This window comes from Martes martes, assembly GCF_963455335.1.
Source record: "Martes martes genome assembly, chromosome: 15".
NCBI lineage: Eukaryota > Metazoa > Chordata > Mammalia > Carnivora > Mustelidae > Martes > Martes martes.
In genome coordinates, this window is record NC_137903.1 from 27,299,857 (window position 1) to 27,325,668 (window position 25,812).

Sequence of the window (25,812 nt, forward strand, 5' to 3'; positions counted from 1 at the left end):
AGTCTTTATCACATGTCATTGGTTTGGAGTATGACTTCCTGTTTAGACTATGTTCTCAAATATAGGGTCCCTATTACCATTGTATTGTCAGGGTGTAATTATATTACAGAATGACTCACTAAATGTTGAATTACTGAAGGACAAAGAGGAAGAAGAAAAACATGCAGATGATGGTGGTAGGTAGTAGATTAGACACTACCTAATCAATAGCTTAGTTCCCCTTCATATTCTTCCCTTGCCATTTCAGGATATCCATGGCCTAATGCACTAAAACGGGTAAGCTAGAGATCTAATCAAATGGAACAGGAAAGTATAGTGTAATGACCAAGAGCAGTGGCTTTAGAGCCATGCCTGGATCTACTGACCCTGGAAAGGAACCCTTCTGATCTTTACCTTTCTCAGTTGTGCACTGGGAGTAATTAGTGACAACCCCATAAGGAAATTGTGATGATTCAATAGGTTTGTTTCTAAAGCGTATCAACATGGTGTTCTGCCACATAGTAAACAGTATGATCAGAACAGAGACCAGCAATTAAAGTTTCCAGGCATCTTTTTCCAACACCAAAAAGGTACATGTCCCTCTAAACAGTCTCTTACTGAAGGAACTAAACGTGGATAAGACTTGCTGATGTGTAGTGTGACCCGGATTCCCTTCACATCGCCTCCAGAAACGTCCCCATTCATTCCTAAGACTAAATTTAAATTTCAGTAAACAAAGATTTAGTAAACTTTAGTGAATTACCTACCCGGGTTTTACTCAATAATAAGGGAAGGCCGGTGACCAGGTGAGTATGAAGAAAGGATTTGTCACGTCCCATGAAGTGAGTGACCCTGTCACAAAGCCAGCGGACACCTAACCACTCAGGTTAAGCGATGAATGGGGCGCTTGCGCAGTAGAATCCAGAGCGGGGGAAGCGGACGCCTGCGCAGAGCGGGAGTGGCCGCACGCTCCCCGCCCCGTCTCGGAAAGCCGCGCCAGCGCAGTTCCGAAAGATCCCGCAGAGACAGCGCCTGCGCGGCCGTGGCCGAGGGAGCCGTGGCGGTAGCGGCGATGGAACCAGCCGAGCCGCTGAACGACTTAGTGTCAGCCGAGGGCCGAAACCGGAAGGCGGTGCTGTGCCAACGCTGTGGCTCCCGGGTGCTGCAGCCAGGAACCGCTCTCTTCTCCCGCCGACAGGTAGGAAGGCAGGTAGGAGGCGGCTCACACCCGCACGTCTTCACAGGGGCCGCGGCGGCTGGAGTCCCGGTCCCCGCGCGCGCTTCCGGAGACCGCGCCCCTAGTCGCGGCCCGGCTCCGCCCGAGGCTGTCTGCGCCGGAGTTCCGGCAGGAGCGCAGCCCGGGGCCTGTCTCCCGGGACGGCCGACCCCCGGCCCCCGCCCGGCGCTAGGTGTGGACGCTGCTGCTCCGCGTGCGGTGCGGTGCGGTGCGGTGCTGAGCTGAGCTGAGCCGAGCCCGCCGGCTTCCGACCCCGGCGCGCCGGGACGCACGCTGCGGAGCGGCCCGATGGCGCCCGGTGTACCGGCACTCCCGGCCCGCATCGCGCCGCACCGCCGCTCTCCCTGACGTCGGGCGGCCTCTCAGCTCCAGGGGGAGCTCCCGAAACAACTTTGGTGTAGGGGATGTGACAGATGCCTCCCGTGACCCACACGCTTTACCAGGGTACTGGGTGGAACGCAGAGTTTCCCACACGAATCCTGTTTCAGATGGGATGGACGCCTCAAGTCAGTTTTGAAGGAAGATTTAATTTCTGTTTTAATCTTTTCTTCAAGTTACGAATTGTAATCTGTTCATACTGCCATCACCCCCAACGGGGAATGCTGAAAACAGTTTTTGTATTTTGGTAAATTGTTATCGATGTGTAACATACCCACAGGAAAGTGCAAAGTATAATCTCATTCCAGCTATGTGCATACCCTGTCACTCGGAATTGTCCCTAAAAATATGCTCTGCCCTCGTGACCTAACGCACTGGGAGTTAGGTATCAACATAAGAATGGGGGTGAGGGCATACTCAGTCTATAACAGGGTGCTACTGGTAGCTAGTACAGAGAAACCAGGAATGCTGCCAGGCTTCCTGCAAAGCCTAAGACACCAAACTCCCTCCGCCTGGCCCCACAACAACGAATTCTCCATCCCAGAATGTCAGTAGTACCAAGATTGAGAAACCATGGCCTAAAGACTACAAAGCTCGTTCACATGTGTAATCCCAGTTGAGTTTACTATATCATTAGTATTTGTTGTTTATACCACTAGCCTGTGAGGTCCTGTATCTTACCCATCTGCGTATCTCCTACACTTAAGACTGGGCACATAGGGCCACTTGGGTGGCTCAGTGGGTTAAGCCTCTGCCTTTGGCTGAGGTCATAATCTCAGGGTCCTGGGACTGAGCCCCACATCAGGCTCTCTGCTCAGCCAGGAGCCTGCTTCCCCCTCTTTCTCTGTCTGCCTCTCTGCCTACTTGTGATTTCTCTCTCTGTCAAATAAATAAATAAAATCTTCAAAGAAAAAAAAAAAAACCACTGTGCACATAAGTAAGATAATAGTAGATAATTAGATTTAAATAAATTAGTGAACAAAAGCTCTTAGCCCAGTGTAAATAATGAGTTATCAGGGAGAGAATGGATTAGTATGCCACTGTTGGTGCAGCATGTGTTCTTTGTAAGTCCTATAACTTTGGGTTTTTTTAAAGATTTTATTTTTTTTTATTTACTGTTTTATTTATTTATTTGGTGCAACATGTGTTCTTTGTAAGTCCTATAACTATTTTGTTTTTAAAATTTTATTTATTTTGGGTGCCTAAGTGGCTCAGTGGGTTAAGCCTCTGCCCTCTGCTCAGGGTCCTGGGATCCAGGCCCACATTGGGCTCTCTGCTCAGTGAGGGGCCTGCTTCCCCCACCCCCCTCTGCCTGTCTCTCTGCCTACTTGTGATCTTTCTCTGTCAAATAAATAAATAAAATCTTTTTTTAAAAAAATCTTTTTTTTTAAGATTTTATTTGTTTGGAGGGCAGAAAGCAAGCACAAGCAGGGGGAGCAGGAGGCAGAGGGAGAAGCAGGCGCCCCACTGAGCAAGGAGCCCACCGTGGGGCTCGATCCAGGACCCTAGGACCACAACCCGAGATGAAGGCAGCCGCTTAACCAACTGAGGCACCCAGGTGCCCCTATAACTGGTTCGTTTTAGATATAAAATGTTCATACCCTTGAATTCGGTACTTCTTGAAATTTTATCTAAAGTTGATGACAGGAAATTATAATGAAGCCAAACAGAGATGGAGGGAACAGCAGTGTGATGTTTCACCATTGTTAGAGAAAGTATGGTATGTTTGAAGAACTAAAAAGTTCAATTTGGCCAGAACACAGGCTGTAATAAAACTGGCAAGAAATGAGGTCAGATGGAGTTGAGGTGATTGGAATAGAGGAGGTGAGGGAGCTCTGGGGAGGACTCATCCCCTTGCGGGGTAGAAGCCCATCAGTGAGGGTAGGAGAAGCCCATCAGTGAGGGTAGGATGTGGAATCAAAAGTTTCCTTTTTATGGGCGCCTGGGTGGCTCAGTGGGTTAAGCCTCTGCCTTCAGCTCAGGTCATGATCCCAGGGTCCTGGGATCGAGCCCCGCATCGGGTTCTCTGCTCAGCCGGGAGCGTGCTTCCCTTCCTCTCTCTCTGCCTGCCTTTCTGCCTAATCATGGTCTCTGTCTATCAAATAAATAAATAAAATCTTTAAAAAAAAAAAAGTTTCCTTTTTGGAAACTAAGCCAGGTATCAGTCAGCTGTGGATACTACAGGGTGACGAGGCCACCTCAGATGACCGTGACAGGTCACCAGATGGCAGAAACCTTAAAGGAGCAAAGGTGGATGTGAGGATGTAGGAGTAATAATTTGGAAGCAAGAAGGGCACTGGTTCCTATTCCTCGTCCGGAAGTGGGAGGAGTGTCAGAGAATGGGCAGCACCCAGGAGTCAGTGGTGGGGTCCTCGGCCAAGAGCCTTATTTCTTTGAAGACAAAGAGAAAAGGGAAACACTCACCAAAGTTTGAGAATGTAGGAAAGAGTGATGATGTTATAATAGAAGAGGGTAATTTCCTTTGTTCCATTTTTTGGAGCGGGAGATTCATGGCAGGAGTGGGCAGTGGAAGATTAACTCAGAGAGAGAAGGTATAGAGCGGTGTTTGGTGAAGAATATGAGAGCAGAGGACCTGAGGGCGCACCCAAGAGCACTTTCTTCTGAGGCAAAACATGTCCTTAATCCACGACCCAGCCAGTACACTGTGGGGCCTGTATCCTGGGGAAATGAAAACCTGTGTTCACACAAAAACCTGTACATGAACGTCCATTGCTCCTTTATTCATAATATCCCCCAACTGGAAACAGCCCAGGTGTCCTTCAACAGGGGAATGACTAAAGAGACTGATACAGCCATCCGCTGGAGTGAACTACAGTGGAGTGACCTAGTCTGCATACAACTTGGACGCATCTCCAGGGAGTTCTGCTGAGTGAAAAAGCCAGTCCCCAAATATTACATACTATATGATTCCATTTCTGTGCCGCTTTTGAGTTTTAGAAATGGGGAGCAGGTGAATGATTGCCGGGGTTAGGAATGGGGGGCTGGGGGCTTTGGTAAGTCTGGTTAAAAAGGTGACGAGAGGGATCCTCCTGCTGGTGTCTTGACTGTGGTGGTGGAGACGTGAACTTACCGAGGGTAAAACTGACAGAACTCTATTTACACACATTACGCACAGAAAGGAGTCCAAGTAAACTGGGGACATCTGAATGAAAGCAGCGGAGTGTATCCGTGTTGATGTCCTGGTTGTGATTTTATACTCTGGTTTTGCAAAATATTACCATCAGGGGAAACCGTATTACCAAAAAGAGGGTACATGGAATTTCTGTATTGTTTCTTAAATAGAAATAGTATATATGTCTTTGTATTATTTCTTCACTACATGCGAACCTATAATTACCTTAATAAAACTTTAAAACTGATTAAACATTTTAAAAATCAGGACATTATGCTAAGTGAAATAAGCTAGTCACAAAAAGACAACTACTGTATGATCCCACTCTTCTGAGGTACCAAGGGTAGTCAGATTCACAGAGACAAAAAGCACAGCGGTGGTTGCCATGGACTGGAAAATGGGGAGTTGGTGTTTAATGGGTACCAAGTGCCAGTTCGGGAAGGTGAAAAAATTCTAGAGATGGATGGGGGTGATGGGTACAATAACAACATATATGATATTTAATGCCACTAAACCACACACTAAAACATGACTTAAACAGTAAGTTTTAGGGGTGCCTGGATGGCTCAGTTGGTTGAACGTTGAGCGTCTGACTCTTGATTTTGGCTCAGGACATGATCTCAAGGTCCTGGGAAACCCCATCCCCAACCCCCATCAGCCTCCATGCTCAACAGGGAGCCTGCTTGAGGATTCTCTTTCTCCCTCTTCCCCCTTCCCCTGCTCATGCTCGGTCTCTCTTTCTCTCTGAAATACAGTCTTTTTTTTAAATTGATAAGTTTTATGGTATGTATATAGAGTTGATCACAAAAAATTAGGAATTAGAATGGAACATGCATCTCAACTATGTTAGGCAATATTCTAGTTCTCTGTTGCTACGTAACAAAATCACCCAAGACTGGTGACTTAAATTATTAACATTTATTTTGCTTTACAGTTTGGGGAGTTGACTGAGCCTAGCTAGACGGTTTTCATTTGGGGTCTTTCATGTGCAGTCAGAAGGGTCATCTGAAACGCTGTCTCCCTCACGTGTCTGCCTTTGGCCTGGGAAGATTCAAATACCTGAGCACTGGGACAGGCTCTAGGGGCCTCTCTCCCCATCGGGGCCTCAGGAGCCACAATTCTTACGTAGAAGCTGAAGGCTCCCAGAGCAAGTGTTCCCACAGAAACGGGCAAAAGTTGGGACGCCTGGGTGGCTCAGTTGGTTAAGCGGCTGCCTTCGGCTCAGGTCATGATCCCAGCGTCCTGGGATCGAGTCCCACATCGGGCTCCTTGCTTGGTGGGGAGCCTGCTTCTCCCTCTGCCTTGCCTACCACTCTGTCTGCCTGTGCTCGCTCGCTCTCTCTAACAAATAAATAAATTAAAAAAAAAAAAAAGAAAGAAACGGGCAAAAGTGGCCAGGCCTTTTCTAAGCTAGCCTGTCACTTCCCTCACACTTGACTCATCGGGACTGGCACAGTGGGCTGCCCAGGCTCAGGGAGAGTGGCATGGATTCTGCCTCCTGGTGGAAAGATTGTCAAAGAATTTGTGCACGTTTTAAAACCATCACAGATACAGAAGGGAGAAAATTTCCAAAAAGTTACCAGAAGTTTACTCTATATTGTAACAGTTTTTATTTTCATCTATATTGTATGTAGCATGCTTGCCAAGTTTTCTACCATGAGAAGGGGTTTTTACAAAGAGAAAGAATTTTTAAAAGGGTACTTACCGGGGTGCCTGGGTGGCTCAGTGGGTTAAGCCTCTGCCTTCGGCTCAGGTCATGATCCCAGGGTCCTGGGATAGAGCCCCGCATCGGGCTCTCTGCTCAGTGGGGAGCCTGCTTCCCTTCCTCTCTCTCTCTGCCTGCCTCTCTGCCTACTTGTGATCTCTCTCTGCCAAATAAATAAATAAAATCTTAAAAAATAAAAGAGTACTTACCAGTTTTTTTTTCCCTTTTCAAAGATTTGCCCGCTGCTCCCCCTGCTTGTACTGTCTCTCTCCCCCTGCTTGTGCTCTCTCTCTCTTTTAAAAAGGATTTTATTTATTTGGGAGATAGAGCACACAAGCAGAGAGGGGCAGAAGGAGAGAGGAGACAAGCAGACTGATCAGGGAGCCTGAGGTGGGGCTTGATCCCAGAATCCTGGGATCATCACCTGAGCCACAGGTAGAGTCGTAACTGACTGAGCCGTCCAGGCTCCCCTGTTAGCAGTTCTTGAAAAAGCAAAAGGAGTTCCGCTGACAATCTCACTCACTGAGGTGGAATGTTCTATATCTCTTTGAAGAGATGGTCCAGGATTAGGGTACTGGCTGGGGTCCTGAGGAGCTAACCCACCTGGTCAGGGAGGGAACTGGTGACTTTGGCCCCCAACCAGCTGAGTTAGCAGCCTCAAATTAGATAGTAATATCTTGATTTCCACCCCAGTGATCTATCTAAAAAGCCTAATTGTATTCCAAATGTTAGATCCCAAAACTTGACCCTGCAGTAGCCCTGGGCGCTGCAGAGAATGGGTTGGGATCCACACAGATACGTGTATAACGTACACATAAATAGGACTAGTCTTGTGGATCTGACTGACAGGATTTAAATAAAAAAGGGTATGTTGGGAAAGAAAGGGAGCGGGACCCAGTCTGACCCCTTGAATGAATGATTAATAGTATTTCTTTTAAAATCTCTACTCAGAAGAGGGGAGCCTGGGTGGCTCAATCATTAAGCATCTGCCTTTGGCTCATGGTCATGATCCCAGGGTCCTGGGTTCAAACCCCGCATCAGGCTCCCTGTGGGAAGCCTACTTCTCCCTCTCTCATTCCCCGTGCTTCTCTGTTCCCTCTCTTACTGTGTCTGTCTCTGTCAAATAAATAAAATCTTTTTTAAGAAATTTTTTTTTAAAAATCACTACTCAGAAGGGACTGCAGAGGTGGTGTTTTGGATTATAAAAAAAATAAACAAACAAACAAAAGACAGTTGGAGGGAAGCTGGTGCTCCTTTGTTAGACACCTTTTAAGCTAATGTTTAAAAAGTCTTTGATTTTTCTCCCCTTAAAGTTTCACTCGCCTTCTCTTTAGTTAAGATGTTGCTTTCACAGCTACACTATAGGCCAGAAATACTTGTAGGGAAGTTTAGGCCCACAGAGAGATAGAGCTAGGATTGGAACCCAGGTTTCCCAGTCCCTGAATTTTGATTCCTCTTCGCTTCTGCCTGTTCCCATTTTCACATAGGGTAAAACAAAGCATTGGGGACTCATTTAAACATTAGGTGAGGTGAAAAGGACGACTGGAATGACAATATAAGAGGAGGAGGGACTGTCCTCTTTTGTGACATCCTCAAATGCTGTCTCAGGTGACACACGATAGGGTAGTGCACAGATACCTGTGCTCGTAAGCCAAGTGCTTGGAAGATGGGGAGTAGAAATGTCCTGGATCCGTGCTCCCTCCTCCTTCCAGTGCTCCCTCCTCCCTATTAGGGACAGCCACTGGCCAGAATCTGGTCCAGACTTCAGAGGTGTAAACTCCAGGGTATTGAATACAGACCAGCAGCTCTGTGGTTCCCTAACCACAGGTTCCTGTAGTGTTCAGGAAGAGGCTTGTTCATCTGTCCCAAAGCATTTGCCTCTTTTGGACTAATGTCAGTACGGTTTTGTTTGTTTGTTTGTTTTTAATTTAAAAAAATTTTTTTTGCTTTTATTCTGCTTGCTAATGTCAGACTAGCTCACTGAGGCCATCCTGTTAGAGTTTGGGGATGCAGTAGAAGTATACCCTGAGGTGGAAAATGAGTGTACTGGCAGCAGCCATAATGATGAGGGGCAGAGGGGTAACAAGCTTTGCTGGCATCGTGTCTTTGAGTACGCTGGGGCAGCTAAAGGTGTGTAAACTAATTATAGGGAAAAAATTAAAAGGTGTGTATGTGTGCAAAGCTTTGTCCTAATGATCGGGAAGGCATGTTGATTAATGGGTACAAGGATCCTTGGGATGATATTCCAAATTCTAGAACTAGATTTTCCTTTTTAATGCTCTTTTTGTAAGATAAATCCAGCATATACCTAACACTATTAGAATAGAGCAAAGCTAAATATCCTGTATTTATTCTTTTGATAAATATTTAAGTTCCTGCTCTGTATCCGTTATTATTCTGGGCACCAGGATTATAGTAGTGAACGGGAAAGGTGAGATCCTTGCTTTCCTGGGGCCTACATTCTATTGGAGGGAGAATAACTAAGCCAATAAATTAATAATTTCAGAGAATGATAAGCAATAAAGAGGTAGTGGCATAAGGAAACTTTTGGGGGTGACAAATACAGTTGTCATCTTGCTGGTAATGGTTTATCAGTATATGCATGGGCCAAAATGAATCAAATTATACACTTCAAATATGTGCCATGTATGTGTCAATTATACCTCAGGAAAGGCATTTTCAAAAATAAAATGCAATGGGCAGTATGGGAAGCTAACTGAGATTGTTTGGTCAGAGAAGGCCTCCTTGAAGAGGTTGCAATTGAGCTGAATATCATGAAGGAGCCAGCCTTGCCAAGATCTGAGGGCAGAGCACACTCACCCTGTCTGCAGAAGGCAAGAAGGCCAGTGTGGCTGCAGCAGAATGACCTAGACGGAGATTAAGAACAGGCAGGGCCTTACAGACCACGGTAAGGACAGCGGTAAAGCCACATGACAACAGCACGTTACCTCTTTCGTGTGTCTTAAGAAATCCAGGCATGGACTAGAGGCAACAGAAAAGCCACCCAACATCCTGGTCCATAACTTAGTGATTGGGCTGCTCATTTCGTTTTCATTCCAAGAAACTGCCAGGGAGCATGTAAAGTATCAGCAGAATGGGGTGATGATGGGACTGGGCCAATCAGCTTGCGGATTCTTTGTGTTCTCTTCCACTGCAGCTTTTCCTTCCCTCCATGAGAAAGAAGCCCGCTCTGGCTGACGGCAGCAATCCTGATGGCGATCTCCTCCAGGAGCACTGGCTGGTTGATGACATGTTCATCTTTGAGAACGTGGGTTTCACCAAGGACGTGGGCAACATCAAGTTCCTGGTGTGCGCAGACTGTGAAATCGGACCAATTGGTTGGCATTGCCTGGATGACAAGAACAGTTTCTATGTGGCCTTGGAACGGGTTTCCCATGAGTAACTGAGGGGGGGGGGATGCAGCTCCAGCCGCAACTATAAAAGCTACTCCCCTCGAGAACTGACATGTAAGCTGGTGTACTTGCTCTGGCGCCGCCTTCTCTGTACTGGTGTAAATGATGAGTATTGACATGTCCGGCTGAACATGCATAGGGCTGACCCCGCTTCCTTAAAGCCTCAAGTGCATGCCTCTTACGTAGCTCACTTTGCAGCCCAACATCTCCTGATCTCCCTTATCCCCCAGTTGCAGGACACTGGAACATGTCCACAAATCTCTCATCCCTGGTATCCCGCCTGGGCTCCCCGTCCCTGGGCTCCCTTGTTTCTTGCTCTGTAAGAGCAACATCCAGCCTTTCAGCCAAGATGACACACGACAGCTGATGCTCGTGCTAATAGTTCAAATGCCACCTTTTTGTCTCGTTCAAGAAAGCATACAAGTGTCTGAGAGTGACTTTGTTGTATGACCAACTTTATCTACGGTAACTTATTTTTTTTAAAAGTGTAGCATTTACAGACTCCTGAATTTAAGCTACTACTCAGAAACACATTACTTTGGACACACCTGCAATACCATGTTGGAGATCCGAGCCTCTAGGTGGATAGTGACTTTTTATTGTGAAGATGAACATATCCCCTTTTCCCTTCAAATCTTGCCGTGGTTTCTCTTTACATTATAGCCTGTAAGTTGAGAATCAGATTTTCAACCCTATCTGGCAGAAAAACTCAGCCCTGGCTTCAAAACAGAGTGGAGGATGCGGGATATAAGAGGGACAGACCCTTGCCACATTGTATGTGACTTTGCAGGTTTGTCTTATCTGTGCAGGTAACTCTTCCTTTGTTCTTAGGAAAGACTTCTCTGATGGATAGAGTCATCACTTACTGAACCTACCAGGCATGCTCATCGGAGTTTTGGTTCACTTGGAATCCCTGTACCAACCCAGAACACAGACTTTCTGTCCAAATGCCACTATCTCTATAGCTGTGGGGACTGCTCTAACAGTTCGAGGTTAGCAGACTGATTAACCCTTCAGTATGATTGTCACTTGTCATTGTCATTTCTCTTCTGAAATAACTCAACATCTTAGGAATCTCTATGACCAGGTCTCAGGTGTCCTCGCATAAGCCCTACGTCTAAGATTGAGGAGACCCTAGAATTGAAATAAGGACTAAACAGAAACCTTACAATCTACAGCCCCTCCTTCTGTATCTGTTCTCTGCTTGCTTCTGCCTTCTTTCTCCCCAGAACTTTTCTAAGGGCTCCCCAACTAAAAAGTGTGGGCCTTGGGCACAGTTTTGCAACCAACATACTCTAGAAAGGTGGCTTCCTTCCCCAGTCATAGCCTCAGTGAGCTCTAGTTGAAAATGAGAGAGCTGTTCTCTAGACAGTCAAATGTCCGTGATTATGGCATTTGCGGAAAAACAACTATGAGAATTATCCACTCAGGTCAGAAGGAACAAAACCAAGTAGATGCCTCTAGGGGCACATGGCCCCTTCAATCACAAGCCAAAACCTAAGCAAAGCATTTTTTTTTTTTTTTAGATTAGATTTTTGACTTCTCTTTCCTTTTTTAATCACAGAAATAGTACGTGTTCACTGAAGATAAACACAAAAATGGGTATAAACATTTTTTTAATCCCTCATTTCCACCATCCAGAGATTGCTTCTGGTAGTGTGGTGAAACTCCGGTTCTCAGTGTTTTTCTAAATGTATATATAAACATGTATGGTTTTTAAAAATAAATACAATATCATACTGTGCTCTTTTACGACTTGCTTTTTCCATTTGACAAAATAATGACTTCCCATGTTAACAGATAACCATCCATGGACACCCTTGTTTTTAGCATTCCATTATATTTCTGTCTTATCATTTATTTAAACAATCTACTATTAGATTGTCTCCAGTTTCTTATAAACAATGTGATGTAATGTGTGACTTTATAGTTAAATCTGTATACACATTCGTAATTATTTCCTACATTATTAGAAGTACAATATGCACGTTTTCATGGATTATTGACACATATTCTTCAGAAAGAGCTGTGCTAATCCACCCTCCTCCAGCAGCGTAGACGAGCACCCATTTCTCTGAAACCTTCCTAACACTGGGTATTTATTATCGTTAAAAGAATATTTTGCCACTTTAATAGAAAAAGTATCTCCTTGTTTTAATTTGCATTTATTTTATGTTTAATGAAATTTTTATATACTTGCTGGTCATTTGTATTTTTTTTCTAGAGAATTGCCAAATATTATTGCCCGAATAGCCAAAAATATCAAGTTGTTATTCTGCCTTTGCAGTTTAATTGGAAATAAAGGCATTTAAACAGTAGAAATTAGATTCCTGTCTGTCCTTGGGAAAAATACGCAATTTGAAAAAGCAGAGGAAAGCGGAAACCCGAACCTTAGGGTTTCTCTTGAGGTCTGTCAACTAATTAATTAATCGTTTAGTGTCCCTGTAAAATGAGGATGTCTCCTCTTTGTTCCCCTTATGCATAATAGGCCCTCATTGGCTCTCAGGAAAAGACTCATGAAATCATTAACTGCTTTGTCACAGATAGAAGTGGCCCGTGAGTATAGAAACCTGCTGCTAGGAGTACAGAAACCGGCAGCTCCTGTTAAGGAGAGCAATTGATTTTTCCAAGCCTAATTGTTTCTACAAAATTCTTTTAACACAGAGTCAAAGGCGGACAGGGGTGTACTGACATTTTCCATATCATTACTGTGCCATGTGTGAACCTACTCAAGTAACTCCTAAGTGTAACCTCGGTTCCTGATCATGGTAGATGGGTAATTTTGGATGACCATCCCACTGAGGGCAACTAGAAAGGCTGGACAAAGTATTTTAAAAATCCAGAGGCATCAGAGAGCTAACATGCATTTGAAGAATTACTGGACCAGGACCACTGAGAAGATAGTGGCCCTGAGAACCGGACTCAGTAGTCCAGGCCACTCTTGCATTGGGGGCATTTGCAATGTGGAGAGGGGCAGGTCAGAGGCTGGTGGGTGACTGTGACAGCCTTCCAGAAGTAGGGGTCTGGGCCTGTCAGGGGGTGGTAGGCTTGGTAAATGTTTGTCACATTGGGTCAAGGCTCTCAGTCCTTTGCACCCCAAGAATGGGGTGAGCCAGAAGTAGGAACTAGAAAGGCTCACTCAGGAGATTGCATCTAGGCTTCCAGTGATACCAGTCCTTGAAATCAGATTAAGTTGATCCCAAAGTAGTGATTTCCCCAAACCCTGGATAAGCAGACAAAAACACTCCCTGGAGAAAAAATGTCATCACCCTAAACTTTGACTTGTTTCTACAGTAATTTTGCTAATACAATATCCTGAATACAATAAAATGGAACCAAGCATATGAGACAAGATATTAAGAAAACCAGTGAAACAGGAGACCGTGGAAAGGGGCCCAGAGGAGCCACAGATGGTGCAGCCATCAAACACAGACTATGAAATAACCACTTACTCTGTTCAAGGAGATAAACGAATTTAGGGAATTTGAACAGATACCTGGACATGTGAAAAAAATACAAATTCTAGAATTTCAAAAAATCCATATAAATAACCAAAATAATTCAGTGGAAGTTGGTTTTGTTTTTTAAGATTTATTTATTTATTTATTTATTTATTTATTTATTTATTTAAGAGAGAGAGCAAGAGGGAGAAGGAACAGGGGGAGAGGGAGAAGTAGACTCCCCGCTGAGCACAGAGCCCTGGTGTGGAGCTCAGCCCCAGGAGCCCGGGATCATGACCTGAGTTGAAGGCAGATGTTAACCGACTGAGCCACCCAGCCGTCCCTAGAATGAATTATATTTCCGATGCAGTGAATAATAGTGGGTTAGAGGTCAGGTACAGCACTGTTGTTTTCCCAATGCTTTTTGATAAAGACAATGAAAACTTGTGGTACAGAATCATGCACAGAGTACATCTATGTGGTCTTGACCACATCTAAGTCTTCACAGGGTAAGAAAATAAAGGTGTTAACTTCAGTATTGTCAATCTTTCCATTGTGACCGAGGTGTTTTTGTGTTTAGAGAGTTAAATTCCTGGAATATGTCAAAATGTGTCTAAATGTCAGAATTTAAGGTCGAGAGAAGTATCCACCCAGTTCCCTTCAAATCTATTGAAACTTAGAATTCATTTAGCCTTGTATAGAAACAATGTTATCCACGATGAGTAATTAGTAGCCAGTGACACAAAACTACGTGTACCCAAAGCACGGTGTTACAATCAGTGGTTCTAATTTTTGCACATCAGGAACAAGTCGTCTGCAACAATTAGAGCAGGGTCCCTTCAAAATCCAGACCTGGTGACCCCAGACATCCTATTTCAGATATGGGGCCAGGATGAACCATGACCTGCGGGAACTGGTAAGGAGATTAAATGTGGGCTAGGGACACTTATGGTCCTAATGAAGTGAAGGAAGAGTGACCAACTCCTGGTGGGTTTATACAATCCTTCCCTACTTTGTCCTAAGTGGGTTCTGCTATGAGATGTGAAATAGGGACTGGGTGGAAAGGAGGTTCCATCCTAGGGAGCAGTTGCCCCTGTTCCAGGGTAGGTGAATTTCAAGATAAGACAATAAGGGGAAAAGCGAGCTCACAGACACACCCGACTTTGGCAACTTTGCTAGAGTGACCATCAATTGTTAGGTAACTCAGACATTTGAAAAGCAAGTACTACCTCTACAATGTTGGCACTGACTCAAGAATGAATAGGTCAGGTATGGCCCTGGTGTCTCCCTGTCTACCTTGATTCTTCACCAGCAGATGAACAGGATATTCTTTTTTTTTTAAGATTTTATTAATTTATTTGACAGAGATCACAAGTAGGCAGAGAGGCAGGCAGAGAGAGATGGGGAAGCAGGCTCCCTGCTGAGCAGAGAGCCCGATGTGGGACTCAATCCCAGGATCCTGAGATCATGACCGGAGCCAAAGGCAGAGGCTTAACCCACTGAGCCACCCAGGTGCCCTGAACAGGATATTCTTGTTCCCACAAAGCCTCTCCATCTTCTTTGTCCCTCCCTCACCCCGACGGGTTTCCTTTCAATTCAGTGTTATTTGATTCTTTGTGGCAAGGCAGGACAGGAAGGAAGTACCTATCAGGAAAGGATGCAGACTTATCAGGAATCTTTAGATTGTTTGAAACTTAGAGGTAACCATGACCTTTCCCTCTGAACTTCAGTATATCTTAAATTCCTAAAGAACTGTGTAAAAATGGCATGTCTGCAATGGCACTAAGCTTGAGATCAGTGGAGTGATATAGAGAAAAAGATGAAAGTTAGAAAGAGGATCTAAACTTTGGGAGCACGTGGGTGGCTCAGTGGGTTAAGCCTCTGCTTTCAGCTTGGGTCGTGATCCCAGGGTCCTGGGATCGAGCCCTGCATCAGGCTCTCTGCTCAGCGGGGAGACTCTTTCCCCTCTCTCTCTGCCTGCCTCTCTGCTACTGATCTCTCTCTGTGTGTCAAATAAGTAAAATAAGATCTTAAAAAAAAAAAAATCTAAGCTTTGCAGTCGTCTAGATAACAAATAAATCCAAATACCTTATAAGAGAACTGATTTTAATCTGTGCTCTACAAAGAAGCACATTGTTGAGAGAAGTTGGTTTGTGTCATTTCCACAAATAACACAGGCTTTACTCTTGCAAATATAGTTTTACTTGGGGGTAAAGCCCACTCACTGTATTCAATAATGAAACGGAAGAACATTTTGAACTGGCAGACCCGCTACTAAGCTGGTGGAATGAATGCCTGATAGGACCAGGCAAGGAAGAGATGATGGTGTGGAGTTTATGCTTTTTGAGTTTATGGCCAGATAGCTTCATTTTATTCACTGATTTGCCCACATTCAGTAAGATGTAACATTCGAGTTGTTTTGCTTGGGCCAGTGACAGACAATGAATAACTATGTATTAGCTTTTTATATCCAAGGGTTTTCAAAGTACCTCTTTGAATGTTCAGCCACACTCTCTCACCTTATCCCTTGACCAGAGATAACCACTTTAAAGCCAGTAGCCTCATAAAACACAAGGGTTGGGATCAAAGAACACACTTCAGAGTTTGAAGTTAACCTTTGCACCCTGAATTTAAACCACCAAACCACCTAGACAAACACTTAGTCTCAAAAACATAAGTCAGGACACTTTTGAATAACACGTCTAGAGTCTTGTAGAGAAACAGGTGCAGGAATCCAGGGGGCAGCTGATCTGATGTCACCCTGGTGAGTGACACAGTAACTTTGAGTCTTCGTGAGTTGTATCAACAGAAAGTCACTGCAGCTGCAGATTTTCCTAAAGCAACAATTCAGATCTCCAGGTCTGACTGGCATAATCTGGGTGCAGTCACCTTGCCAGCGAGAAGTGAGAACAGGAGGTGACAGATGCTTCAGACTCCTCTGGAATGTGCTGAACAAATATTAAGGTAATCCTTGTGGGGTGTCCAGATATTTGATTAAACCAAATGCCAACTAACCCTCCCAAACTAGGAAATGGGCTAATTTGTTTCGCTTAGGTATTTAGAAGTAACACCTCATCTCGGACAGCTAAGAAACAACTGAGGGAAAATGTGTGTGTGCCCTTTAGCATGGAAATATATGAAACCACCACCGGGAGAAAAAAACCACACAAGTAACATCTATGAACTGCCTAAAATACTGCTTATCACATCACTCTTCTAGTCACTGGCCCTCGAAGGTGCTCCACAGCCAGTGGAATTATGTGCAAACTCTTCAAAGTAGCATCCATGTTCACTCTACAAGTCCTCTTCAATGTGCTTTACCCAGCCTGGACCCCTTGCTCTCTCGCAATCGGAGTCACCTGATCTGAAGCGCTTGCTACAGTGAAAGGGAGGTAAATTGCAATTACCTGCGCCTGGAATGCTCTCTCCCACACCTGCCTGTCCAACCCTCCCCCACCCTAGCGGCCTTTTGAGCTCTCAGCACCTGGTTCTCATTACAGCATCTTTCCTTCTCTAGCGGTTGCTGAGCTCCAGTCTGTGCCACCTTCCAAGGTTTATGCACTTTTCGAACTAGGTCTGCCCCGTTACCCGTATAATGACTTAAGGCAACAACGGAACAAACATGTTGCTCCAAAGCGCCAACCTCTCAGATCCAGCACACGCTCCAGCAGAGGGGACGAGGGTCGAGAGGCCCGGGAGGACTCGGATCCCCAAGGCTTTCCCTCCCTTTGGCTTTACAAACTGCCCAATGACCTGCTAGGGCGGGGATATCTCATAAGCGCCCGCCCAATAACGGAGAGGGGGGCGGGCCTCGCTGGGAACTCGGCCCAATGAGAGGCGCGGAGGGGGCGGGAGCCCCGCCGGGAGGCATGGCTGGCGGCTGGGCGGGGATATATAAGCCCCAGCGAGCCGGACTGTACCGTGATTCCTAGTGTTGCTGGAGACCCGTAACGCGTCTGCAGTCAACGACCCTCCGCAAGCATCACCTGTCGGAACAACCATGGTGAGAGGGAGCTGGGGGCACTGGCGGAGTCCACGGGGAGGGGGGGTGCTGCGCGGGAGAGAGCGTGCTGGGGACGCCCGAGGGTCCCGGGTAAGGGCCAGCTGCGCGGGAAGGAGGGGAGGCCGGGCAGTCCGGGGTGTGTTGGGGGGTTTGGGCGGTGACGGCGACCACGGCGTGGGGGGCTGTGCGGACGGCCGGGGACGCCCGCCGCGTCCGAGCGCTGCTCTTCTGAGCCCCTTGCCCGGGAGAGGCGGGGAGGGGCGGACGCGAGCTGGAGAAGTTCTGCGCGCTCCGGCGGCGGACCGGAGGGAAGTGCGCGGGGCCGGCGGGGCGTCAGCGTGGCGAGGTCCGTCCCGCGCTGCGCGCAGCCTGGGGGCCCCTAGCCCCGGCGGGGCTGGGCAGCGCGCTCCGGAGTCGGGAGGCTGGACCCGCCCCAGTTTTGTCCCGCGGCCGTCCGGGACAAAGAGGCGCCCGCCCCCAGCTGCAGTCCCCGCCTCCCTGTGAAGTCACGCTCCCGCGCTGGAGGCCGGACCCGGGCCCCTCGGCCAACTCCAGCAGGTTTCTCCAGTTCTGCACTGTTCGTCCGAATGCCTTTGTCTCGCGCGGCCAGATTCCGGCCAGAAGCCAGAGGTGCACGACCTTGACCCCTCCCTGGTCAGGCATGACCGTGAGCTCCTCCTGCCGTCTAAGGAGGAATATCTTTACTCCACTTCTCTGGTTGCCCAAGCCCGTGAATTCCCTCAGTTAAACCGAAGAACTCGGGGTGTGTCAGGCGTCAGGGCCTCCCAGGAATCTTTAGACCCCGCCTGTGTCCTGGACCCCTGTAAAGGCTCGGAGACTGTCTTGAAGGATAGTTCCTGAAATCGCTAAACTCTTGCCGGTTGTCTTAGAAGACCTCCTCCGCCTCTGGGACGCGTGCAAGCCCTTTCACACTCTAGACTGTAGGCTGGGGTTGAAGGACCAGAATAGAAGAGAGTCTGTCCCTTGTAGGAGTTACCTCAGGAGAGCTGAAAGGGCAGGGCGAGACTTCTGGCTCCATCGTGACCATCCAGCAGCACTTACCTGGGTTGACTGTGTACTGCGGTGGGCAGAGAAACGTGTCCAGAGTCAGGGCCTATCCCCCCGCCCCCCAAAAAGGGGAGGTTGCGGGTGAGTTTTCAGACTACCTCTAACTCCAGAGCCGCTGCATCTGTTAACCCACAGACCTGAACTACTTCTTCTGTCCCTTCAAAAGGGACACAGAGTCCCCATCATGGGAGACCCCTTCTCCTAGGGGTCCAGTGCTGGAGGCCCCATCTTGGTGTGCAGGACTCTGAGCTTTCCTGTCCCCGCCCTGCCCAGCACCCAGGACACTAGGCAGTGGGACTTGGCGGCTTGGTATCGGCTTTCTTTAGTTCCTGCCCCTGAAGACCTAGGCTTTTTAGCCACCTTCGTTCTCGAGCCCTAAGGAAATGAAAAGAAAATGGGGTCGTTTGGCTTAAAGTGTGGGGAGGTCTGGAAAGGGAACCCAGGCTTTTGGGTTTTGGACCATGTAACTCACTGTCAGGCCTCAGGCTCTGGGAGGCTCCAGGGAGGGAGGATCAAAGGGTGCTTCCAGGGCCTTTTCAAGGCCCACTTGCTTCCCTTCTCCATTCACACCACATCTCTCTGCTTCCCCCAACAGCGCGAGTGTATCTCCATCCATGTGGGCCAGGCGGGTGTGCAGATGGGCAATGCCTGCTGGGAGCTCTACTGCTTGGAGCACGACATCCAACCCAATGGCACCATGCTCAGTGACAAGGCGCTGGGCAGCGGCGATGACTCCTTCAACACCTTCTTCAGTGAGACGGGGGCTGGCAAGCATGTGCCCCGGGCTGTCTTTGTGGACCTGGAGCCTGCTGTCATAGGTGAGTGGGCGGGGGGTTCTCCTCTCCAGCCTGTATTTTTTGCCAGCCCCGAAGTCAGTGGGGAACTCTGCTTAGGGGAAAAGCTGTTGGAATGCAGGCAGCCCCCTGCCAAGAACAACTCTGAAGTCTGCTCTTTTGTCTAGACTCTGACTTCAGGAGGGGTCCTAAGGGCTTCCTGTGCCGAGAGGGTTATCAGTCAAACTGCTCTGCCCAGAAACTGCCAGATTTTTGAGTCAGGGGTCAGACGCAGAATGAAGGCTGCAGAAAAGAATGGTTATAAAAGCAGAGACTTTAAACCTACTTCTTTTTTCCTACCCGAAGACTCTTGAGCTTAACATTGCCTAAGGAACCAGGCACTGAGAACATTCTTAATGGCCCCCTACTAGGCCTTAACTGGAAGGGGTGGGCCCCTTAATAGGATGTGGACCTGTGGGAACTCAGTTGTTGCTGGCTCCCAGGGGGTTCTCTGCTTCCTCCTTTCTGCATCTGGATCCCCTCAGTTTCCTGTTCCTGAAAACTTTACCCTACCCCCTCCCCATCTTTCTTTCTCTCTTTCCTCCTCTCTTTCTTCCTTTTTCTTCCTTCCTTCCTTGTGTCTTTCCTTCTTTCTTTCTCTCTCTCTCTCCCTCCCTTCCTTCCTTCCTTTCAGATTTAACTTATTTGAAAGAGAGCACAAGTGTGGGGGAGAGGGAGAAGCAGGCTCCCCACTGAACAGGGAACCCAACGAGGGGCTCGATCCCAGGACCCTAAGACCGTGACCTGAACCAAGGTCAGACACTTAACCGACTGAGCCACCCAAGCACTCCTCCATCTCCCCATCTTTCCAAAGACCATTTTGTAGATGTTAAACTGTGGAGTGGGCTTTCTGCATCAGTCTATGTTCTAGGCCCAGTCAAAAGTCATTGAGGGCACCTGGGTGGCTCAGTTGGTTGAACGACTGCCTTCAGCTCAGGTCATGATCCCAAGGTCCCGGGATTGAGTCCTGCATCGGGCTCCTAGCTTCATGTGGAGTCTGCTTCTCCCTCTGACCTTCTCCCCTCTCATGCTCTCTCTCACTCTCTCTCAAATAAAATCTTAAAAAAAAAAAAAAAAAAAAAAAGTCATTGAGATTCCTAGACCCACCCTGATTCCTCACCATGAGGGTCGGCGCTGTTAAAGGGGCCCCCTGACTTACCCCCTCTCAGGCCCAGGGAGGACTAACTGGACTTTGGAAGGGGGTCTCTGGAAGGCCTTTTGCCATTCATGCTCCCTTTTGCAGTTTTACCTAGGGGAGCTTAGCTTAACAGCATAAATCCTAGCACCTGTGTCCACGCAGCAGCGGTCCTAGCACCTGTGTCCTCGTGGGGGATGAGACCAGCCTCTCTTACCTTTGCCCTCTTTCTTCCCCTCAAGATGGGGTAAGAACTGGCATTTATAGGCAGCTCTTCCACCCTGAGCAGCTGATATCTGGCAAGGAGGATGCTGCCAACAACTATGCCCGAGGCCACTACACTGTGGGGAAGGAGATCATCGATCTTGTGCTGGAGCGAATCCGAAAACTGGTGAGCAGACCGAGTGCCCCCGACACCTTCAGGAGTTCCATGTGTCCCGACTCTCCCTTCCTGGCCTGGGAGGCTGGACACGCGTGGAAGAAAAGGAAACCACAGATCTGTGGCTGTGACCAGGGCGGGTGGTGTCCTGATGGCTCCTTTGGCTTGTCTGTCTCCTCGCCTTCCCCTAGGGGGAGCTGCGTGTCCTGGGTGTGGATCTAGGGTTAGGAGCCGGAATAACTGGTTCTGCCCCGAGTCTGTGGACTCAGGCTCCCTCGCGGCTGGTTCCTAGCTTTGGCAGGTCTAACCCTCCAATCCAAGCCTTCTTTGAGCTTTGATCCCTCTCTGCCCGCAGCGGGTAGGTGGAAGCTGCTTTGGCGGCTCAGCCTGTTCTTAGATTCCTAAGCGGAACTTTACACCTGGGAGAGGCTCCCGCTTACTGGTTAGTTTTTAACCACTTCCCAGTTTACCCCATCCCTTGCCTGAGGCACTGAGAACCAGGAGTGAGGCCAACTGGGAGCCGGTACTATGGCACGGGTCCTCTAGAGGGACTCTCCAGACATACTTCTGCTAGTTCAGACGGAGGACTTGCCAGTCATTGACTTGAGGAATGGGATTCTGTGCTTGCAAAATCAAAGTTCCGTTTGGGCTTAGGATTTTCTTTCTTTTTTTTTTTTTTCTTTTTAAGATTTAATTTATTATTTTTTTTTTGAGAGAGTGAGAGATCACAAACAGCAGGGAGGGGTAGAAGACGACTCCCGGCTGAGAAGCCCAATGCAGGACTCTATCCCAGGCCCCTGGGATCATGACCTGAGCCAAAGGCAGATGCTTAACCAACTGAGTCACACAGGTGTCCTAGGATTTTTTTTTTTTTAAATTTTTTTTTTTTAATTTATTTATTTGTTAGAGAGAGAGTGAGCGAGCACAGGCAGACAGAGTGGCAGGCAGAGGCAGAGGGAGAAGCAGGCTCCCCGCCGAGCAAGGAGCCCGATATGGGACTCGATCCCAGGACGCCGGGATCATGACCCGAGCCGAAGGCAGCCGCCCAACCAACTGAGCCACCCAGGCGTCCCCCTAGGATTTTTTTAAGAGGTTTTGGGCTGGGGAGTAGGGGGAGGAGGGATGGTTCGCTTTTTGGGTTTTGTCTTTTGGTTTGGTGAGGTGTTTGGGATTTTTTAGTTGTTATCAGTTTGCATAAAACTTGCTTTTTGTTTAAGTGATTTTTATTGGGATATAATTGCCATAGCATTAGTTTCAGGTGTACAACAGTGATTCATATGTGGATATATCGCAAATAAATGGAGAATTTTTATGTCCTCACTCCCTGTGCATCTGGTACAGATTGACGCGCTTCTAAAAAATGTACACTCCATAAAGGGTGCGTTGCTTTTTTTTGTTTTGTTTTGTTTTTTTTAAGATTTTATCCATTTATTTGACAGAGATCACAGGCAGGCAGAGAGGCAGGCGGAGGGGGGGAAGCAGGCTCCCTGCTGAGCAGAGAGCCCGATGTGGGGCTCAATCCCAGGACTCTGGGATCATGACCTGAGCCGAAGGCAGAGGCTTTAACCCACTGAGCCACCCAGGCGCCCCCAGATTGATGCTCTTCTAGTCCAAGGTCCAGCTACATCAGAAGTCAGCCGAGTACTTGTTAAACCCGCAGGTCCCTGGGTTCCAGTCTCAAGTGGGGGGCCAGGGAATCTCTGTGTTCAACAAGATGCCGCCACTGCCTCCCCCGACCTCCCACTCTCTTGCAGAGTTGAAAGGGCCCAGCTGTCTGACAACAATGTTCCATCCCACCCGACCCTCCTCACCTCTCCCCTCCTACTGCCCCTCACTTGCCACTTCATGAACACAGCAACACCCTTCGAGGTCATCTGTCCCCTAGAACTCCAAACCCCTGTAGGTGTTCTCATCTCACCTCTACTGAGAAGAAACAAAAGAGCGTGAGAGAACTTTCCGGAGTCACAGAAATTTCTGTATCTTGATTAGTTTGGTAATGTAGGTATATACACTTGTCGAACCGTTCATTATACCTGCAATAAAATGTAGTACAAATTGTGGTACACGTTTTATTTTGTTTATTTGTTTTGTTTGTTTTCTAAATACAGAAGTGAGTAAAGTTGTGGTTGGGTCACAGTAGCTTTGGGGACAGAAGAGGGTTCCGTTGGGAGAAAGGGGCTGGGGAGCTAGGGGGCAGGGTGGGTCACCTGCCCGCTAACGCTGTTCTCTCCTACCCTAGACAGACCAGTGCACCGGCCTTCAGGGTTTCCTCATCTTCCACAGCTTTGGGGGTGGCACCGGCTCAGGCTTCACCTCCCTGTTGATGGAGCGGCTTTCTGTCGACTACGGCAAGAAGTCCAAGTTGGAATTTGCCATCTACCCCGCGCCCCAAGTGTCCACGGCCGTGGTGGAGCCCTACAACTCCATCCTGACCACCCACACCACCCTGGAGCACTCGGACTGTGCCTTCATGGTGGACAACGAGGCCATCTACGACATATGCCGGCGCAACCTGGACATCGAGCGCCCCACCTACACCAACCTCAACCGGCTCATCGGCCAGATCGTGTCCTCCATCACAGCTTCCCTGCGCTTCGATGGGGCCCTCAACGTGGACCTCACGGAGTTCCAGACCAACCTGGTGCCCTACCCCCGCATCCACTTCCCCCTGGTGACCTACGCCCCCATCGTCTCGGCCGAGAAGGCCTACCATGAGCAGCTGTCAGTGGCAGAGATCACCAACGCCTGCTTTGAGCCCTCCAACCAGATGGTCAAGTGTGACCCTCGCCATGGCAAATACATGGCCTGCTGCATGCTGTACCGTGGGGAAGTGGTGCCCAAGGACGTGAATGCCGCCATCGCCGCTATCAAGACCAAGCGCACCATCCAGTTTGTGGACTGGTGTCCCACAGGTTTCAAGGCAAGCTGGGAATGAAGTCGGGGCGGGAGGGGTGCAGTGGGGGAGAGGGGAGGCGGTGAGCACGTGGCCTGTGTACCCGCCGAGAGGGGAGATTGCTACAGAGCTGCAGAGCTGCAGGCAGGACGACAAAAGCGCTAGGGAGGGAGAGATTCGGGCAAATAACAGCTTTTTTATTCTGCTCAAAATCTTGTCTTTATGAAAGCAAAAGTAGGTTTCACGTCTCTTAGCCTGGCAAATAGGCACTCCCTGGGTTTGCCAGTCGGGTTGGGACCGATCGTTCGCCTGTGCCAGGGAGGTACCCACCCAGTACGGCTCCTGCTGGGAAGAGCGTGATTCTGGAAACGCAGAAAGGCCTTCCATTCAGATAACGGGCAAGACATGGTCAGAAGATCTATGAACGCAGCCCCTTCCTTTTGAAGTAATGAGGAAGAATTTGTTTATGCCCCTTTCTTTTCTCGCTCCACATTCCCAGAGGGTACTGAGCAAGTTCAAGTTTTATGGGTTTTGTTCCAGGGTGAGATTAGAAAGATTAAAGGTGGCAGCTGTGGCATTTAGAAAACCCACAGCTTCCCTGCCCGGTGTTGCTGTTGCAGACGTGACCATGACGGGAGGGGACACAGGGACTCCGGTGTTAAAGCGAACAGCCATGTGCTGGGACTGAAGGGCTGTCCTGTAGCTCGAAACTAGCAACCGGGGCTAGGAAGTGTGGGAGGCGAATTCTCCCAGCTCCATATTAGGAAAGCTTCAGCTACTGGGAGAAAGAATAGGCTGCCTTCAGGAAGTAGTAAGCTTGCTGTCTGGAGAGGCAGTTAAGGGGGAAGTTGACTTTTCTTTCTTTCTTTCTTTTTTTTTTTTTTTAACGCTGAATATGAAATGTATATGTTCTGAACAGAGCAATGTTTAAAGTAGGTTAGATTTAGATCCAATTGGAGATCTCACAAGATTTTCTATTTTTTAAACTATTTTCTAAACTATAAGAAAATGGGGAGATTAGTACAATTCACACGTATATACCCACTGCCTAGATTCAACATCTGACTCTCCTAGGTTTCCTTTATTTTTGCTTTGCTGACCCATTTACACTCACTTACAGACATTTCTGACCCGCTGGTCTGTTTTTGTGCCTAACAAAATTAATACTCCTCCAAAATAAGAATACCTAGGTCAATATTTGAACTTCCCAATTTCCACAAGAATCTCTCATATCCGTTTTCCAAAGTCAGGATATAATCCAGGCCCAGGCATAGTATTTGTCTCTTTAGTCTTTTAATGTAAAGCAGCCACCCTTTTTCTGGCCAGTGGTTTGGAAGGGACTGGTCTTAGTGTCTTGAAAGTCCCCCATTCTGGATCTGTTGTTTTCCTAATGGTGGTTAACTTGCTCCCTTATCCCTGTGTTCCTTACAGACTGGCAAATGCCAGACACAAGGGGACAGCCCCTCTCCGGGCTTTGGGAGTCCTTCCACAGACCCTTCCCGGGAACCCAGAACCAGGGGCTTACCCTGCTTGCTGTTTCTTCTTAGGTTGGCATTAACTACCAGCCCCCCACAGTGGTGCCCGGGGGTGACCTGGCCAAGGTGCAGCGGGCCGTGTGCATGCTGAGCAACACCACAGCCATCGCCGAGGCCTGGGCCCGCCTCGACCACAAGTTTGACCTGATGTACGCCAAACGGGCCTTTGTGCACTGGTACGTGGGCGAGGGCATGGAGGAAGGAGAGTTCTCAGAGGCCCGGGAGGACCTGGCCGCCCTGGAGAAGGATTATGAAGAAGTGGGAACAGAGTCTATGGACGGCGAAGATGAAAGTGAGGAGTTCTAGGGGGTCCTGGCCCCTGCAACGCCCGGTCTCTCTACCTAGTTTTGTATTTCTCGTTCCACTGTTTCCCTAACCCCCTACCAATACAGTCAGTGTTGCAAGTGATGTGGAGCTCTGTGATGTGAGGTTCTGCCCAGGCACGGGCCTTCACTAACTTCCCAACGTCCTTGTCGTCCTTCTGAGTTAAGGGGCAGGGTGGCCTCTGCCTCCAGGGCTTCCAGCCAGGGGATGCCTACGGGAGGACCGATCAGACCACCCTGACACATAGGCAGGGGCTCAGGACCTGGACTGTGGTGCCTTGACTTCACGTGGTGGTTCCCTGTGTGTACCCCCTTATCCCAGCCCACCCCAAGGAAAGGTAAACCTTCTAGAGGTTCT

General features: G+C 48.2%; 2 protein-coding genes across 4 annotated transcripts; both read left to right on the plus strand.

The window, feature by feature from the left end:
- Window positions 1-932: 932 nt before the first annotated feature.
- Window positions 933-12,162, plus strand: RABIF (RAB interacting factor). 2 transcript variants are annotated; one of them, XM_080824778.1, is made up of 2 exons: window positions 933-1,177; window positions 9,590-12,162. In XM_080824778.1, exons 1-2 carry the CDS (start codon window positions 1,052-1,054, stop codon window positions 9,833-9,835), a joined length of 372 nt encoding a protein of 123 aa, XP_080680904.1. In that variant the 5' UTR covers window positions 933-1,051; the 3' UTR covers window positions 9,836-12,162. The 2 variants fall into 2 exon arrangements, with proteins under 2 accessions (XP_080680904.1, XP_080680903.1); XM_080824777.1 differs by having other exon boundaries at window positions 1,020-1,189; window positions 9,590-12,156.
- A 5,044-nt stretch (window positions 12,163-17,206) lies between these two features.
- On the plus strand, window positions 17,207-25,538 carry LOC308356179 (tubulin alpha-8 chain). Of its 2 annotated transcripts, none has more exons than XM_080824966.1 (5): window positions 17,207-17,288; window positions 18,952-19,174; window positions 20,614-20,715; window positions 22,943-23,623; window positions 25,144-25,538. In XM_080824966.1, the coding sequence occupies exons 4-5, from the start codon at window positions 23,027-23,029 to the stop codon at window positions 25,435-25,437; spliced, it is 891 nt and encodes a 296-aa protein (XP_080681092.1). In that variant the 5' UTR covers window positions 17,207-17,288; window positions 18,952-19,174; window positions 20,614-20,715; window positions 22,943-23,026; the 3' UTR covers window positions 25,438-25,538. The 2 variants fall into 2 exon arrangements, with proteins under 2 accessions (XP_080681092.1, XP_080681091.1); XM_080824965.1 differs by having other exon boundaries at window positions 17,213-17,288; window positions 20,567-20,715.
- Window positions 25,539-25,812: the final 274 nt, after the last annotated feature.

Excerpts from the sequence above, each read along its gene's own strand:
- RABIF (XM_080824777.1), top strand. The coding sequence starts at position 1,052 with ATGGAACCAGCCGAGCCGCTGAACGACTTAGTGTCAGCCGAGGGCCGA. Across the intron at positions 1,190-9,589 it reads GCCGACAGGTAGGAAGGCAG|CTTTTCCTTCCCTCCATGAG; the intron begins GTAGGAGGCGGC and ends CTTCCACTGCAG.
- LOC308356179 (XM_080824965.1), top strand. Across the intron at positions 19,175-20,566 it reads CCTGGAGCCTGCTGTCATAG|ATGGGGTAAGAACTGGCATT; the intron begins GTGAGTGGGCGG and ends CTTCCCCTCAAG. Across the intron at positions 23,624-25,143 it reads GGTGTCCCACAGGTTTCAAG|GTTGGCATTAACTACCAGCC; the intron begins GCAAGCTGGGAA and ends GTTTCTTCTTAG.